This window comes from Mesocricetus auratus, unplaced genomic scaffold, assembly GCF_017639785.1.
Source record: "Mesocricetus auratus isolate SY011 unplaced genomic scaffold, BCM_Maur_2.0 Super-Scaffold_100006, whole genome shotgun sequence".
Classification (NCBI taxonomy): domain Eukaryota; kingdom Metazoa; phylum Chordata; class Mammalia; order Rodentia; family Cricetidae; genus Mesocricetus; species Mesocricetus auratus.
The window spans coordinates 18,958,305-18,975,322 of NW_024429190.1; the positions used below are offsets into that span (position 1 = coordinate 18,958,305).

Below are 17,018 nucleotides of genomic sequence, written 5' to 3' on the forward strand. Positions count from 1 at the left end.
TATTCTTCTCATTTTGCCCTGTAGCTTCCCACCCCCTTCTCCCTGCACCCACCAACAGAAGGACACAGGAAAGTAAATTCCACCATCCACCAGAAATAGATAAGCAATTATCTCCTCAACTACTCAGAATCAGTTTTTAAGTATCAAAAGTCAAATTATCAGTCAATTTAATGTTCCTCTTGCCATTCAACTCTGATAGAACTTTCCCAGCTGCTCTCATTACTGATGGACATCCATTCCTACTTCCTTCATTATTTGTTCTCGGAAACAGGCTCCACTCAGATGGCACCTCCTTTAAGGATGGCCCTTCTAGTGCAGACAATCACTTCAACTTGTATTCCTTTTGCAGGGAAGCCATTTCTTCCAGGTGTAGCACAACCATCAGCCATCATGAAGCACAGTACCTTGTCTTGCCATCATGACAATGAAATAGTAAGACTATATGGTAATAGCTAAGTCTATAAGAACAGAGCGGGCAGAGATTCTACAGCATCGTAACCAAGACTCACCCATCACTCAATCTTAACTTTGGGTTAGATATAGTCTTATGTGGTGCTAGAATGTGGACCAAAGAATGGAACTCCAGAGATGCAGCCTTTGAGCCATTGCTCATGCTTGGGTTGGATTTTTGAGTAATGCAGCTATCTTTGAGATCTATAAGCAACCTAAATAAGGTCTTTTGTTCACCAAGATAGACTTGGATGGAATAATTTCTTTGACCTGTTGGTACCTTATTGCTGAGTGATAGTTACTTATTTGTGGGTTCAAAGGTCATCGGGGGTGGTTTCTTCCCCTACAATCAGCTTATAAGACAAGGACCTGAAATGCCATGACTAATTAGAAGACTGGAGATTTCTGGTCCTAGGGCACATGCCATTCTGAACTGTGTGGAAGATCACAAGATCATTATCTAGTTGGAGGCTTTCTGTTAAAGAGCAAAGGCATACTATTGTCACCTCAATTGAGAATTAACCCAAATGGGCCTGTTAATCACCTGGATAGGATAATGCCCCTCAGGAAAATCTGCTAATCCTAGAGAGTTCAGAAATACTATAAAAGCCTACTAAAAATGTAGGTAGGCTCAATGGTTTTTCTGGTCACTCTCTACTCTCTACTCTGTTTCTCAATGATCCTATAATTGTCTCTTTGATCATTGTCCATTCTCATCCCTTGAGGGTGAGCTCTGCTCTGCAAGGATCCTTTTGCCCACTGCCCATACTCACTCCTTGAGAGTCCTTCCCTTTACTCTGAAGTGAAGTTATCCGATTCTCTATCTTGTCCGAGTTCCTTTAGTGGTGATCACAAGGACCAGGGAGATGAGGTGAGTTCAGAATGACAGTGTGGTAACACTATCTGAGACAAATTGATGTTTCTTTATATCTCCCCAGGAAAGCTCTTGCAACAACCAGTTAACAGAATAGTCTTGTGATCCTATGTTCTCTTGGCACTCTGTACACATCTAGTGGACTTTTTTTGCATACAGCTTTGCCCATTATATTAGTTCATTTATTACCTTTCTTATCTAGAATAAATTCTCCTCCATCAGGTTATATGAACTCAAAATTGAGTTTTATTACCTAACAACACAAGCCTTGCCCCAGTGGTAATTATAATGGCTAAGATAGATACATTATCTGTTCTAGACATTGAGTACTGTCTAACACACTACATTGAAGTAGTAGTTCACAGTGATTTATTTTTATCTCTTAAGGTTGTCAACTGATTGGATTCCTCTTGGGTTTTTTGGTGCTGATCTATTGAGATGACTATGTCAAGATTAGACCAGGATAAATGCCAAAGATGACTTGGCGACCCACATGCCTGCTGCTTAGTGCCCAGTGTCACAATCTCTTCAGGGTTTCTCTGGATGGCATGTTGACATGGTGGTTATAGTACACAGTTTGGCGGTTGCTAAGTAGAAAGCAGAACTGTATGGATATTTAAATGAAATCCCTAAGTCTGGCGCTGGGTTTCTTTGGTCATATTCTGTTGATTAAACTATCACATGATCATGCTGGTTACAGGGAAAAAACAAGTGGGTAGAAATACTGTTGTAATATTTGGAAAGCACCATTGGTTTCATCTATAGAATGCACCTTCTGCATTCACAGTGCTAAATACATTGAATGTGTTAAGCCATTGAACAATTTTGATAATGTTTTGAGACAGTTATCATTGATATCACTTTTACTTAGTAGTGAAAATAGCACTAAGGAGGAAGATAAGTGTCTAAAATGTCACAGCTAATAAGCAGCACAGATAACACCATCATCAGAGTGTTCTAGAGTTTGAACTCTCAGTCACGGAAGCATTTAGTTGCTCCACTGTGATAACTAAGTAAATGTTTGGCTTTAATATCAGCTTTCATGGATTAGCTCATCAGAATTCCTTTTATGCTTGCAAATTTCAGGAAAAAACTCCTCCCATAAAATCAAATAGAGAAGGATGAAAAGCAAGAATGCAGAGCCAAGTTAGGAGGCACTCAATCTCAGAAGCTTGTTATTTAGCCCGTGACCATGTCTCCTTTGCTCTTTGTGAGGATCTCTCTTAATCAGGAAGTTCTTGTCCCTTTTACCTTCTAATATTTTCCAATTGGGCGTTTTCTGGGATATCCTATTGACACTGGTTTCTCATCTTATCCATGCAAAACTTCACTGTTTTACCACATTTCACTTGAACATGACCAACTGTTTCCCTGGAGTCAGCTTTCCTACATCTTATCTTCAGGTGAGAACTGGGTTCAGACAAGATACCGGCATTCATGTGACTGCCTTCATAAATCCAAGTTTTCAACACATTTATATCCTAAATACTAAGCACTCATTATGAACCATGTGTGATCTAGTTCCCCAAACACTTGTCTACCTCATAAGATTCCCAAAGGCAGTTATTTCTTTCTTATTTCTAGTAGTAACACATAGTATCTTAATATTTTGACATGGTTCAATTAATTTTGTCACATTTGAGCATGAATTTTCTAACTTCCTGGTAAAGAAAGCATATTAAATATGATGCCCTGGCTTCTTTTTCTGTTGCTGTGATAAAACACCTGATAAAAGCAACTTAAGAGAGAAAGGGTTTGCTTCAGCTCACAGTTCAAGGGTGCAGTTCACCCAGGTGGGAAGCCAGAGTAGCAAGAGCCTGAAGCCACTGCTCGCATCACTTCCCCAACCAAAGCTCTGCTCAGCCCCCTTTCCCTTTTAAAAGAAAGTCCAGGATACCAAGCCCAAGGAATGGAGCTGCCCACTTTTAAGAGGGTCTCCTCACCTCAGTAACCCTAATCAACCTAATCAACCCATCATAGGCATGCCCAGAGGATAAATACTCCCTCACAAGTGTGTCTGGAGGCTTGTTTCCTGAGTGACTCCAGATCTTGTAAAGTTGATAATTAACACTGTCACACGCACACTGTCTAAACCACAGAAGATTGTTTAGTTTTAAAGGTGACTCCAGCCATATTGGAAAATACTTGTAATAGAAAGGAGGCTGAGGAGATAGATCAGAAGTTAAGAGCACTTGGTTCTTAACATGTGGGTGGAGACTTCCTTGGTCTCTCCAAAAATACATACATTACAGGTCACAACAGTAGCAAAATTACAGCTGTGAAGTTACAGTTGTGAAAATAATTTCATAGATGGAGGTTATCACAACATGAGGAACTGTATTTAAGGTTCAAACCATTAGGAAGGTTGAGAACCACTGTGCTAGAGGTTCTGAGTTTGGTTCTCAGCACCCTTATCAGGCAGCTAACAAAGAAAAAAGAAACTCTGAAAGAAAATACCCATTAAAATAATCACCACTTGTAATGGCCTTAGTTAGTGATGGTTTTTTGTTTATGTATACATCTTTGTATTTAAAATATATGTGGTGATCACTGTGATTGCTAACTTTTGTCTTGACTTGTTCCACAGAGAAATTCCTGGATGATTATTAAAGAACCCAGGAGGACCCATCCTGGACATACACAGCACCATCCACTGACTGGATCCTGATTATAATCTAGAAAGGAAGACAAGGAAGCCTGATAAGTCATTCTCTCTCTGTGGGAATGAATGCAGAGCCCCTGCCACACTCTTATGATACCCCAGGAGTCTGCTTTGCCTCAGGATTAATGCACTTATCCATGCCGTCCTGAACCTAATCTTCTGAAATCATCTTCTGAAACAAGTAAAACCAAATCCTTCATTCCTTAATTTGTCCCTTACCACCTATTCAAATCAACAAAGAGTTAGCTTGGTATTCTTGTGGGACTCCTGGGTGTGGAGCATGTCTCCAACTCTTTTGCCTTCACTTGGGGTTCTTTTCCTTCTATGGCGTTGCCTTGTCCAGCCTTGACATGAGGGTTTATGCCTAGTCTTATTGTAACTTGTTATGCTGTATTTGGTGATATCCTTAAGAGGCCTGCTTTTTTTTCTTGAGGGGAACAGTGGAGGAGTTGGTCTGGGAGAGAGTGCAGGAAGGGAGAGGGACTGGGAGAAGTGGAAGGAGGAGCTAGTGCAGTAAGGATGTAATATGTAAGAGAAAAATACGAGGAATAAAAATTTTTAAAAAAGGAGAGAAAAGTCTGGCCCGGGAGTTGGCTCCTAATTACTTCTAGGGACCCAGGGAGGCAGCCATACTGACTGCTCAGCTGGGAATAGGACTTTGATCTCTGGCCAGCACAATAAACTTAAATATTAAAACATACCACAGCCTTCATTTATTCTATGTGACATTTTAAAAAGTTATAACCCAGAAAAGTCAAAACTTCTGGACAATCCTCTGGAGACAAAGTTTGTTCAGCTGGAAGTTCCCCAGGAGAAGTAAGCTAGAGAGGTCTGTCAGTCTTTCCCACACAGTGAGTTTGCTGTTAGAGGAGGGGAAGGCCGCTGCCAAAGCATCGTTTTCTCAACTTGGACCATCTTCATTTTCTCGGGACTGATCATGCCTGCTGTTCCTGCAGTGGCATCTCTGGCCTTGGAAAACTTTCTCTGTGGATCTCAGCTGTGCTCCTCGCACAGCTTGTGTTTTTTTAATTACCAATGAACCACACCACGGAGTCCTAGAGAGGCAGCGTCCTCTGCATCAGGATGGGTCTAGTTGGCCCGAGAGTTGGTTCCTAATTACTTCTGGGAAACTAGGAGGGCAGCCATACTGACTGCTCAGCTGGCTATTGGGCTCTGATCTCAGGGTGCCAAAATCACTCCTTCTCATTTCCCTTCGATTCAGTAGGGTTTACACTTATTAATTCCTGCAAATCAAAATGAAGCTGCTCTCTGAGGTCGAACACAGTGGTGGTTCACACGTGTTATGAAGGAAAATAATGATCTGGAGTTTACATGGAGTTTCATTTTATCATTCCCACAGAAGAGGGAAATATCTACTGAACATTCCCTGGGTGCCAGACACTGTGAAGAGCTTCTGTGAGAGGAGTTTATAAGCATCTCCATTTGGGGTTGAGTAAATTTTATCACACAAGGCTTTTAAGAGGACATATTTCTCTAACAAGCAAAGCCATCATTCAGTTTGGTGATATGTCTCTGATGAGAAATACATGAAGAATTTGTTCTTGATCATTGCAGGTAATCATTGAAAACAGTTTAATATGGCACACGATTATGGAGTCTTAGATGCTTTTCAATCACCATGACAAAATACCATGACTCAGAAATCTTATAAAAGAGTTTAATTTGAGGCTGGCAGTTCCAATGGGGTAGAGCCCATGGCTACCATGGCGGGGAGCATGACAGCATGTAGGCAGGCATGGTGCAGGAGCAGTGGCTGCTCACATCTTACCCACAAGCATGAGGTAGAGAAGCCTGGCTGAAAATGGCATGTGCTTTTGAAACATCAAAGCCTAACCCCTGGGAACACACATCCTCCAACAAGGCCAAACAGTTCCACCATCCTTGGGTCAACTATTCACATATTTAATTCCTGGGGACCATTCTCATTCAAAGTACCACATATGGAGTTAAGAGTCAGATATATGTGACTTCAACAGAGAGCTCTGACTTTGGAAACATCATCACCCTAATGAGAATCCTGTGTGGTAACAGGGGAAGGTTGTTTGAATGGTGAGCAGCTAGAATGCATGACCTGGTTCCTGGAATGAATGATAAGCAGATTCCATGGCTTGCAGGGGTGGCCAATGATCTTTGTATTCTCTCTGGCCTTTCATTCTTATGGTTAGATATCTAAGTGAGAAAACTATCTAAGGGTGTTATTTTGCTTAGCAAAATTCACAGGGGCCTATGACTAGTAACACAAACACAGGATTGCCTATGTCAATATCAACTAAAGGGACTTTTTATGACATTTCCTACCTAGCCATCTAAGAAGGTAGTGAGTTCTTTACCCAGAGAATATTGAATTGAATTTTGATTGTGTCTCACAGAGATGTCCCTGAGTGGTGATAGTCATGTATGGTTCTCCTGTTCCATGCCTCAGTCTCCTCTATTTCTCTTTAGAATTTCTATTTTATTGTTTTGTTAAATTGCCATGAAAACTTTCCAAAACAAGCAAACATTAAAGATATATTCCCTTATGCAAAGAAAGAAAGTTATCAAATGACTTGTGCCTGTGTTCCCATGGAACTGCAGACTGTAGAGTGAAATTGTGTTACATATGGCAGACACAGAAAACTGACAGCTGGGCAGCATTCATCAGCCCATTCCAATATTCCCAGAGTTAAACTTAATCCTGATAATAAAACTCTTTCGTAAGGCTCTGTAGGTAGCACCTTTCCTATGCAACACTAAGGACTAGATAAAATAAACCACTGAAAATATGGGCCCACCATCCTTTACCAAAGTCCTTGGGGCTTGGGATTCAGAATATTGTGAGTGAAAAACCATATGGTCTGTGTGCAGTGTTCTCTAAATGTGCTCATTGATATCTGGAATAACTCCTGGTTATTTTTCAGTAAGACACATAGAGAGGTCACAAAGTGGGGTTTGGAGGACAGACATTGTTGAAAAAAATTAGCTACAAAATGTCTGTTAGTATTTCTAAGTCCTCTGACTTTGAAAATTGTAAAGAAGGAATCATCAGGCTGATTTGAGTAGCCTTGTTACCACCAGTGTGATTTGGAAGAAAGTTTAATTGTATAGCACAATGCTCATAATAAAAAAAGAATTTCTGAGCAGGTTACTGGAAATAATACAGAGTTTAAAAAGTATACTAACATTTAAAAACATTCTACACAGATTTAGAAAATTGAATTCAGAAATCACCAGTTGAGTAGTGGTTGAGTCTGGGTAATTGGTCATTTTCCATTTCTTATTTTATTTTGGATATTTTTCTTAAATTTCCATCAACACCAGGAAACATTTGAGAAACAAACAGACCCCATTTATTTTTGCATCTTTTAGTGTCTTTCACTGTGGGACCTGGGAGATTGTTTGTACTTCCAGCATGTCCCAGTCTGGGATGCATGATCATGTCCTCTGCTTGAGGCTCCAGAAGGTCCCAGCCAGGACATGGTTCATGGGAAAGGGTCTGGGAGGAAGAGATGGGGAGCCACAGCATCAATGATCAAGGAACACTAGAAACCAAATCTCAAGTCTCCTTTCCCCAGCTCTGATGTGTTACAGGGCAGCAAGCAGGCAAAGTGCTCACCCCTGAAAGCACTGCTGTGCTGCAAAGAATGAGGGAGGCTTCATGTAATTGAACGGATTTCCAGGGAAGCCATCAGGGAAGTGCAGACAAAGACAACGCAAAACACCTTGCTAGCTTCAGGAGCCCCTTAGAAACGTGACTTAGAATCTGGACTTTCTGAGTTTCTTGTGGAGTTTTCCCATCATTCTTTCCATAATGCCAAAATGATTTGTTTAACACTTAAAGAATGCTATTAGAAGATGAACACTAACCTTCGTAAGTGATATGCCTAGCCCAGCATAAAGCATGGTGAGTGAATGCTTTTAAGAAAGTCAAGGAATTGTATAGAAAGATGTGGCAGGTACCTGTGTGGCACATCTGCACCTATATGAAATGTGTGAGTGTATGTACCTGTCATACATGCAGGAAGGTAAACATATTTACCTGTGTGTGTGTATGTGTGTGTGTGTGTGTGTGAATAGTGTCCATTTCTCTATCATCCATTCATTTGTATTCATCCATCCATTCATTCACTATAAAAGTGTCTACTGAGTAATCACAGTGATTTAACTGTTTGTGTCCTCCAAATCCTCAGGTTAAAACCTAACCATCAAGGTGATGGTGGTAAAGGATGGAACTTTGGGAAAGTGATCAGGTCACAGTGGCAGAGCCCCCAACTAACATTTATGTCTCCACAAGAGAGACCCCAGAACACTTCTTCCTGTCCTTCCTCCCATGTGAGAACACAGCAAAGAGATGCCAGCTATGAGACAGGGGTAGATCCTTATGGAGCTCAAACTTGTCTGCACCTTGTACTGGGGCTTTCAGGGTGCAGACTGTGAACCCCGTGTTTCTGTTGTTTATGAGTTTCCCAGATGAGACATTTCCTTGTAGCAACCCAACACAGAGAGGAAGGAATTGGTTCCCAGCCACAAAGGTCATTTAGAATTCAGTTATAGACTTGTAAATAATTTCAGGTTGAGGAATCATGAGTCCAGACACACATTGGTGATCTCTATTCTTTGGCCTGCAGAAGGACATGAAGATTGTTTTCTGGAACTTGCCTCATGATTCTAATGTCCCTCAGGTTTAGAATCTGCCACCTGGAGTTAACTAGGTTAATGATTAAGGAGGGGGCTCCCCCCACCCCCAGGGGGAAGGCCATAGACCAGCACTGCACTGTTCTCTGTGTGGGACACAGGGTTCTGTGCTTTCTAACTGCACTCCCACAGATGTGTGGCTGCCTTCTCTGCTTATACCTTGGTGACAGCTACAGTTATTTCTCCAGGGAACCAGAAGGAAATGGGACAGGGAACTGTGTCCTAGCACAGCCCTTTTGGAGTCTGTATAAGCTCAGATTCTCATTCAGGCTATTTGGACTGGTGCCTGGGACTCCATATTTCTTTAGGCTCCAGGGTGAGGACAATGCTCTGACAGTCTGTGGTTAGAGTGACAGAATTCTGCGTGTCAGGAAACACTGAACAGTTGGTCAGGAAACCCCTGATGGTGACGACAGCACAGAATACACAGAGACTGATTAGCTTTCTTTTATGTGGTGCTACCGTATGTATTTCTTGTGTGTGTGTGTGTGTGTGTGTGTGTGTGTGTGTGTGTGTGTGTGTGTGGTGTTCTTTCAGTGCTCTCTTTCTTATTCAGGACTGACCTGAAGTAGTTCTATGTGGACTAGCTGATCTGAACATAGCGAAGAAGACAGAACAAAGGCACATTTGTGTCAATGAGGCCACATATCCTTTGAGTTCTGGGAACTTGGCAAAGCAGGTTCCTATTGATAATGTATAGGACAGGAAAATGGCTATGTGGGTGGTTCCAGATGAACTCCTCTCTAGAGGAGAAAACCAGTGCATATGAGGTGGTGGCAATGCCCTCCTATTTAGCTAGATCCAGCTTCATATCTAGGGTACTCTAAAGCAAAATCTTTATGATACATGTGGTGATATCTTGTACAAATAAAGTCTGTCTGAAGATCAGAGAACGGAGCTTGCCACTAGTTAACCACAGAGGTCTGGAGGTCTGTTCAGACATACAGAAAGTAAGATGGCTGGGTGGAGAGAGGATATATGCAATCTGGAAGAAACAGGAACTTGCTTCTTTTCTGCTGAGGTAAGGAGGTAAGGTGTGGATGTGGCTTGCTCCTTCCTCTCTTTGATCTCTCAGCATATTCCTCTATATATGATTTGGGTTTTTATTATTTAGATCAACTAACAACTCCCCTTTACAGATATACTTTAAGAAGTATTTTCAAAAGCCATTGCCAAGATGTTAGGCATCCAACCAAAACCAAACTACCAAAATCCATATTTGAGAGGGAAAAACTACCCTCTCCATTGTGGAATAGTTAACTAGGTAAAGATGTGTTATATTTGTTTATGCTGCAGAATATTACTTTAATTGTGTGAAGGTGTGTTACAATTATTTGTGCTGCATCTGTTTAACGATGTAAGGATGTGTTTAATTATGTGAAGATGTGTAGCTGTTTTGCCTTGCCTGCCTAAGGTACCTAATTGGTCTAATAAAAAGCTGAATGGCAATAGCTAGGCAGGAGAGGGATAGGCAGGGTTGGAGGGCAGATAGAATAAGTAGAAGGAGAAATCAGACAGAGAGAGAGAGACAGAAAGAAACACACATACACAAAGACAGACAGAGAGAGAGAGAGAGAGAGAGAGAGAGAGAGAGAGAGAGAGAGAGAGAGGAAAACAAGGGAGAAAGAGAGGGACATGCCTGCCCATGGCCAGAAGCCAGGCAGCCACCATCCAGCTATGGAGACGGAAGGGAAGAAGATATACAGAAAGAAAGAAAGAAAGGTAAAGAGCCCTGAGGCAAAACATAGATGAAGAAAATCAGATTAAAATAAGAGCGAAGATAAGGCCAGGCATTCCCAACTAATAAGAAGTCTCTGTGTTATGATTTGGGAGCTGGTTGATGGCCCAAAAGAAAGCTTGGTACACCTCTCAATAAAGGAGGCATCATCACAGGATGGAATCAGTGATCAAGGGAAGAGAATCTTAACTACCAGTTAGATGGGCACTTACAACAGGTTTCCCAGGAACAGCCAAAAAAGTTCCACATTGCTCCCTGAAAGCAACATGTGTCTGAGAATAAAGCCTGTTATAATACAGGTTGGCAAGTGATTCTGAAATATGTTCTCATTTGGGTTCCTTGTGAATGTACCCGTTTCTAGAGAAAGGGTTCTTATAGATGTCACTGCAGATTTTGATATGAAATAATTTTTGGATTAATTTGGGTCAATCCTAAATTAAATGACAAATGCAAGGGAGTTTTGAGACAAGTAGAAGAGGAGAAGCTTGTCATCAGGAAAGGATGAGATCAGAGCAATGCAACTCCAAGCCAAGGAATGCTGGGAGTCAACAGAAGCTGGGGGAAGTAGAGAGGACCAACCATTAGGACTTGCAGAGATAGCATCATTCTGATAATCTCTCTTTGAATGTGTATCCTTCATAACTGTGAAAGAATGGATTTCTGTTGTCTTAGCCTCCTGATTGGGGCAGTTTTTTTTATGACAGCTCCTTGGCAGCTGCCTTGTGGTTTATCCCTTTCCCACAAATCTCTGAAGTACATGCAATATACAAAACTGCACTTTGATACATTTATTCCAGATCATAGTTTAGGGTCAGAGAATTCATCCCCTGTAGTGAGGCCACAGATGGCTCAGCTGGCAGCAGAACTGTCTTCCTTCCTCAGCCTTCCTATTCCCACTGTGGTGGCCTGAACTTCCACTTTTACACTCTGACGCTGAATTTCAGAGAAAATAAGGATGCTGCTGACACAGAGAAGAAAGGTAGCAGAGATGCTCTGAGCTGAATTGTGGTCCAGGTGACAAGCCCATCAGTGAGCACAGGATGGAGAGCCAGCTTCCCCATCCTCTGGGCTAGAGGTTAGGCTGTTCAATGCTGACTCCCACAGAAGTCTGTGAATGCTTAAGTTGCCAGAGATTTTCCTTGGTTTATATCTGCCCCCCAACTCTAACCAAGCAACCATTTGCCAAATAGAACTGTTTTCTGTTCCTGTGTGCTACCCAAGAGCTCCTCTATGCACTCAGAGCCACTGAGAACTGGAGTGTTTTCCCCTTCAAGGTCCTATCTTCCAGAAAGTTCTACAATTTCTTAGCCATCCACCAAATTAAGAAACACCCCCAAGATCACACAGCAAGGGATTGAAGGACTTCAGCAATTCTCCGTGGTACCACCAACCTGCTTGTCAGTTTGCACCCAGAGCAACATGTAACCAAGTCAACATGTATGCAAGCTCAATAAATACCTAAGTAAACAGAATTCAGAATTAGTATCTCAATAAATACCTAAGTAAACAGAATTCAGAATTAGTATCTGTATTCATCGCTTTCCACATTTCTGGGATAGCATATATGACTGAAGCAATTAAAGAGAAGAAAAATTCACTGTGCTCATGGCTTCACATAGGCCAGGCCATCAGGGTGAAGAAAGCATGGCACACATGCCATAGCAGTTAGGAAACAGAGAGAGGAAATGTAGGGAGAGGCCAGCATAGGCACAGCTCCTAGAGACACTCCGGATGGGACCACTTCCTCTGGCTAACCCCACCCCCTAATTTTTATCACTTCCCAGTACTATCAATCATATATATGAATCCCTCAAGGGACTGATACATTCATTAGGCCAGCACCCACAGGATCTAGCTGTCTCTAGAGACTGCATCACAGACATGGCCAAAGGTGTCCTTCACTAATGCCTTTGCATTTCTTAGTCCAATCCATTTGACAGCCCAAATTATTATAGCACATCAATTTTCCCTCACTGAAGGTGTTATTTTTCCATTATAAATATTCCTTAACTATTCCTGCTGTTTTTTTCCCTATATTCACAGACGAGCTATGATTGAGTTTTGCTATACACATTTGGTTATCCTAAAGCAATCACATCACTTATTCTGGCTTTGTACACAGAGAAAGCCAGGCTCTAGGTTTTCTTCTGTGGGAGTCACAGGGTTTTTACTTGTACCATCACACAGTGGCTGCAAGTGACTCTTGGTATGTGTGCATGAGTGTCCAGTGTCTCAGTCCTGGCCTTCTCAGTCCTGATCTAGCTGCACACTCATGCTAGGCCAGAACAAGTGGCCTGTGCACAAAAATGCTGCCACTGAACACCCAAGCATAAAGCAATCTCTGTGTCTCAAGAAATCGACCTCCCACTGGGGCACGATGGCACTATTGAGGCATCATCTTGTGGTTCCTGTTTCCTCTAAAACAGCAGTTCTCAACCTGTGGTTCCAGACTCTTCTGGAGTCACACATCAGATACCCTGCATATCATATACTTACATTATGATTCATAACAATAGCAAAATCACAGTTATGAATTAGCAATGAGATGATTTTATGGCTGGGGATGTCACCACAACGTGAGCAACTAACTGTATCGAAGGGTCACAGAATCAGGAAGGTTGAGAACCAATGCTATAGAAATAGGAGTTGGAGTTCAGAGGGCTATCTGTTACTTACTGGTTATTCATTGTCCTTGGCATCTGGCAAATGAGAGGGATCTTCAGCTCAGCCTGTGGAGACAAAAACAAATTCGTTAGTGGGCCTTATGCATCATGTTTAGTTGAGTTGAACATACTCCCACTTGTTCCTAGTAGGATTTGATACCGGTGCTGGCCTAGAGGAAGCAAGAAGAAGCAAATCAATCTAGGTCAAAAATTGGTTTATTTCTGGCACAGGGTGGGGGGAGAGGACTCCCCCTCCCCTGACATGCTGTCCTCCTTCTGTCAGCATTCATCCCATCTGCCCTGGGGAGCTGAGCAAACAAGCACCGGGTCTGGTTTTCCCTTGCGTGCAATTGTATGCTTCCCCTGGGCACCTAGGAAGCGTTAGCCCAGGCTCCATTGGCTCGGCTCCAAGGAGTCCACGGACTTGCCAATGCAGGCTGGAAAAAGGATGCTTTTCATTTCCCTGTGACTTTTCCATAAAATATTTACTGCAAGTTTCATTTGTATACCACTTTGCACCAGCCAGCCACCACATTTTATTTGAGTCCAATATTCACCCTCAGAGGAGGGATCATTAGCTCCATTTACCATATAAATTAGCAGCAAGACTCTGGGCGCATAATGTAAGTGCCTTACATCAATGACCACGTTTAATTTGTTCCAAGACTCAGAATTATAAAGGATATTTCACTGTATTTTCGGGAGGTCCATTCAGAAACAGAGTTCTCATATTAGATAATTTGACAATAGTGTAATAGGATCTTTTGGAAGTTGTGAGCTGGTGGGATATTAGGGATAGTGGAGTGCCTGAGGGTGATAGAAAGGGGGTGATGTCATTGTACTTGGGAGGGCGAAGGGAGGGAGTTGTAATTAGGATTCAGAGCCTGAGTGGAAGAGCTTCAGGTAGGAGCTGCAGAGGGTGGGATGGAAATAGCAATTTCATAATCCTCCTACCCCAGACCATCTGCTGCCATCACCCATTGGCTAATGTCAAGAAGAATCCAGGAGTGAGGAACTATTCATCAGTTCATGCCCATCAGACCTCTGGGCTCCAAATAAGTGGGACAGGGCAGAAGATGGATCTCACATCTTGAAAATGAAGCTCACATAGGTTGAATGATGTGCCAGTGTACACCTATCAACAATAGGAGCCCGCATCAGAAATTCTGGTTCCAAATGTGTCATTATATTGCACATAACCAAGTCTCTGTACCTTAAGCCGACTCTGCTGTGTATCTACCCAGCGGTTTAACCCAACCGTCATGGACTGAAGGCTTTGTGTAAATACTGTACCCAGTGAGATCCAACCCCTGCCTGCAAGAGGCTTCTAAAGCTAATGCAGTTTCTTCACTCTTGTATGTAGATGATGTTGGCTAAAAGTGCATTGTAAAAATAGACGCATCCAAGACAGGGTGCAACAGGCACCAACTGTACCATGAGGAAGAAGACGGCTCTTTACACGGTAGCTGAAGCTGGAGCGAGAGCCAAGGCTTGCCAAAGAAGGCTGGTTCTTCCAGACTCAGAGATAAGGTATTCTCCAGGCCAATGTACACAGGCCTTAGACTTCTTGGAGTACAGGGTCTTTGCATAGATGGATGGACCATCACAGAGGTCATGCTGGCACTATATGGAGAACTTGAGGAAACCACTCATTGTGAATGGCAACATGGTTCATCTCCAAAGGTGGGATTCATATTTAATCTATGTGATCATGGAGTAATAGCTGCAGAAAAGATACCTGTGTATTGTTTCATGCCACACCTATCCTCTTATGGCTCAGGTCTGTCACTGACAACAAGGAAAAGAGCTGTTGTTAGGTTTCTGTTCACCCGTGGCTCTTTGGACAGGGAAGTGTGTCTTGTTCACTAGAAGTCATCTCCTCCATGGTGTTGGTGAAGAGGATTAAAACCGTATCAGTGAGACACAAACAAGTCATAAGTCCCTGGCTAAGGAAAGAGTAAGAACTGTGACTATCTCAATGGGCAGCCTTGGTGGAGAACTTAGTCTCTTGTCACCTAGAAATGGTGGCATCAATATTATAGTTTTCCATTATGGAGTTAAGTGTTAAACTAATGTATATGAAATTGTCTTATAAACTATAAAATACAATGAAGTATAGATGTACCACTATTGATGTAATAAGGTTAACAAGCTTTATTAACATCAATCATGTCATACATTTGGTATGTGGGTTTAATATCAATTTTAACATATTAACACCTAATGAATGTAATTTATATGATTATGATTAGATAGGAAAAATGGTCTACCCTCAAGCATAAGGACTTTCTTTTACTTTTTTTTTACATTTCCCCCATTTATTTATTTATTTATTTATTTAATATATGTATTTAAACTAGACACATGCTTACTTCACATGTCAATCCCAGCTCCCTCTCCCTTCCCTCTTCCCTTGTTCCTCCACCAGTCCCCCAACCCCCCCACCCAATCCTCACACCATTCCCCAGAGAGGGTAAGGCCCTCCCTAGGGGGATCTCCAGAGTCTGTCATTTCATCCAGGGCAGGACCTAGGCCCTCCCCCATGTGTCCAAGCTGAGAGAGCATCCCTCCATGTGGAATTTTCCCCTTTTTAAAAATTATATTCGAAACAAACTTCTTTTACATGTCAATCCCAGTTCCCTTTCCCTCCCCTCCTCCCCATAAGGACTTTCTTGTACTTTCTTTGTTCCTTTGTATATATTTAGTGACACTAAAGTGGAATCATGCTCTCTACAGAGGACCCCCTGCATGCCTGGCTCTTAGTCAGGTCTTAGGTACACAGCCACCAGGCACAGGCCAGTTCTTCCAAGGCTTCCTTACATCAGGATGGTGGGAATCGGACCAATCCTGATTCTGTTGTCTGCACTGTAGCTCCGAACAAAGCATGAGAGCTTGCTTGGTCTCATTCTCTTCGTCTGGAGGAAGAAATTGGGTCAACTAAGTCTCTTTTGACTCAAAGATTCCAAAAAATAGTTCCCTTAAACACTATAATCCATCCACATTTGATGACAACAACGTTTTTAAAATGTTAGAGGTATGTTATTATATTTCTTGTACTTTATTGTCTTCTCCAATGGAGCTTCTTGTAGAACAAAACTGCAGCGGACTCTGCAAAATAGCTATCACCGAGGAAGGACATCAGGAAGACTGAAAGGAATGTTTGTTGCTTATATGTAAACCTTTGTAATTTATTTGATATGTCTTATTTGTATTTTAAAATATTAGGGAAAGTTTACGTCCTTCTGTTAGTGATTTTTGAGAGATGTGAGCTATATATTATACAGCGTTTTAAAATATTTATTTTTAAATGAGCCAAACTCTTTCAGAACCATAAAAAGTAAAATTTCGTGTGTGAGCAAGTCAGTGGAGCTTGAGTCAGCCAAGCCGCAGGACCTTGGCAGGGCAGACAGAGTACTCACTACAAGGCCACAGCTCTCTACTCCACCCAGATTGTCCTGAGCTCTTCTGAGAACACAATGCTCTTATCTGATTTCCTTTTTGTAAAGGATGTGGTAAGGGGTTAGTTAGAATTGCAGGTCTGCCAGTTTTATGAAGATAATTCATAGTAGAAAAGACATGTATTTTTTTTGCAAAGATAACTGAACAAATTGTGATGCTATTCATATTCTATGTTACAGTGACTCACTAAGTTTTTCTAATCATCTTTATTTGATACAAAGACAAATTGATATTCATATGTTCTAAGTAACTGGGTTTGCAAGGCATACACATACCTGATACTTGAAACCCATTTGGTTCTGACACTCTGGCTATGCTTTGGGGCAGCTATTTGCTTGTTTAGAGCCTTTATTTATTTTTCTGCAACATAGGGGTAGTATACCAGTGATTGCTTAGGGTGTTTGTGAAGATGACAGGAGACATCTATGACAAACACGAAGTGCACAAGTGTTTTCTCTTGCAGCTAACACTGGGTCAGTC

The 17,018-nt window shown here is 41.9% G+C and overlaps 1 protein-coding gene and 1 long non-coding RNA gene across 2 annotated transcripts in view; one reads left to right on the plus strand and one right to left on the minus strand.

Annotated features, from left to right (window-relative positions):
• Positions 1-4,686, plus strand: part of LOC110340676 — a 188,005-nt gene extending 183,319 nt beyond the window's left edge. The window contains exon 7 of the long non-coding RNA XR_005877719.1: positions 3,912-4,686. This is a non-coding gene — a long non-coding RNA (uncharacterized LOC110340676). The remainder of the gene's footprint in view (positions 1-3,911) is intronic.
• Clnk (cytokine dependent hematopoietic cell linker) overlaps positions 1-17,018 on the minus strand; it is a 167,633-nt gene that overhangs the window by 139,067 nt on the left and 11,548 nt on the right. Inside the window, exon 2 of the mRNA XM_040747021.1 lies at positions 13,093-13,145. Within this exon, the coding sequence (XP_040602955.1) occupies positions 13,093-13,115 (23 nt within the window). The 5' untranslated portion in view covers positions 13,116-13,145. The remainder of the gene's footprint in view (positions 1-13,092; positions 13,146-17,018) is intronic.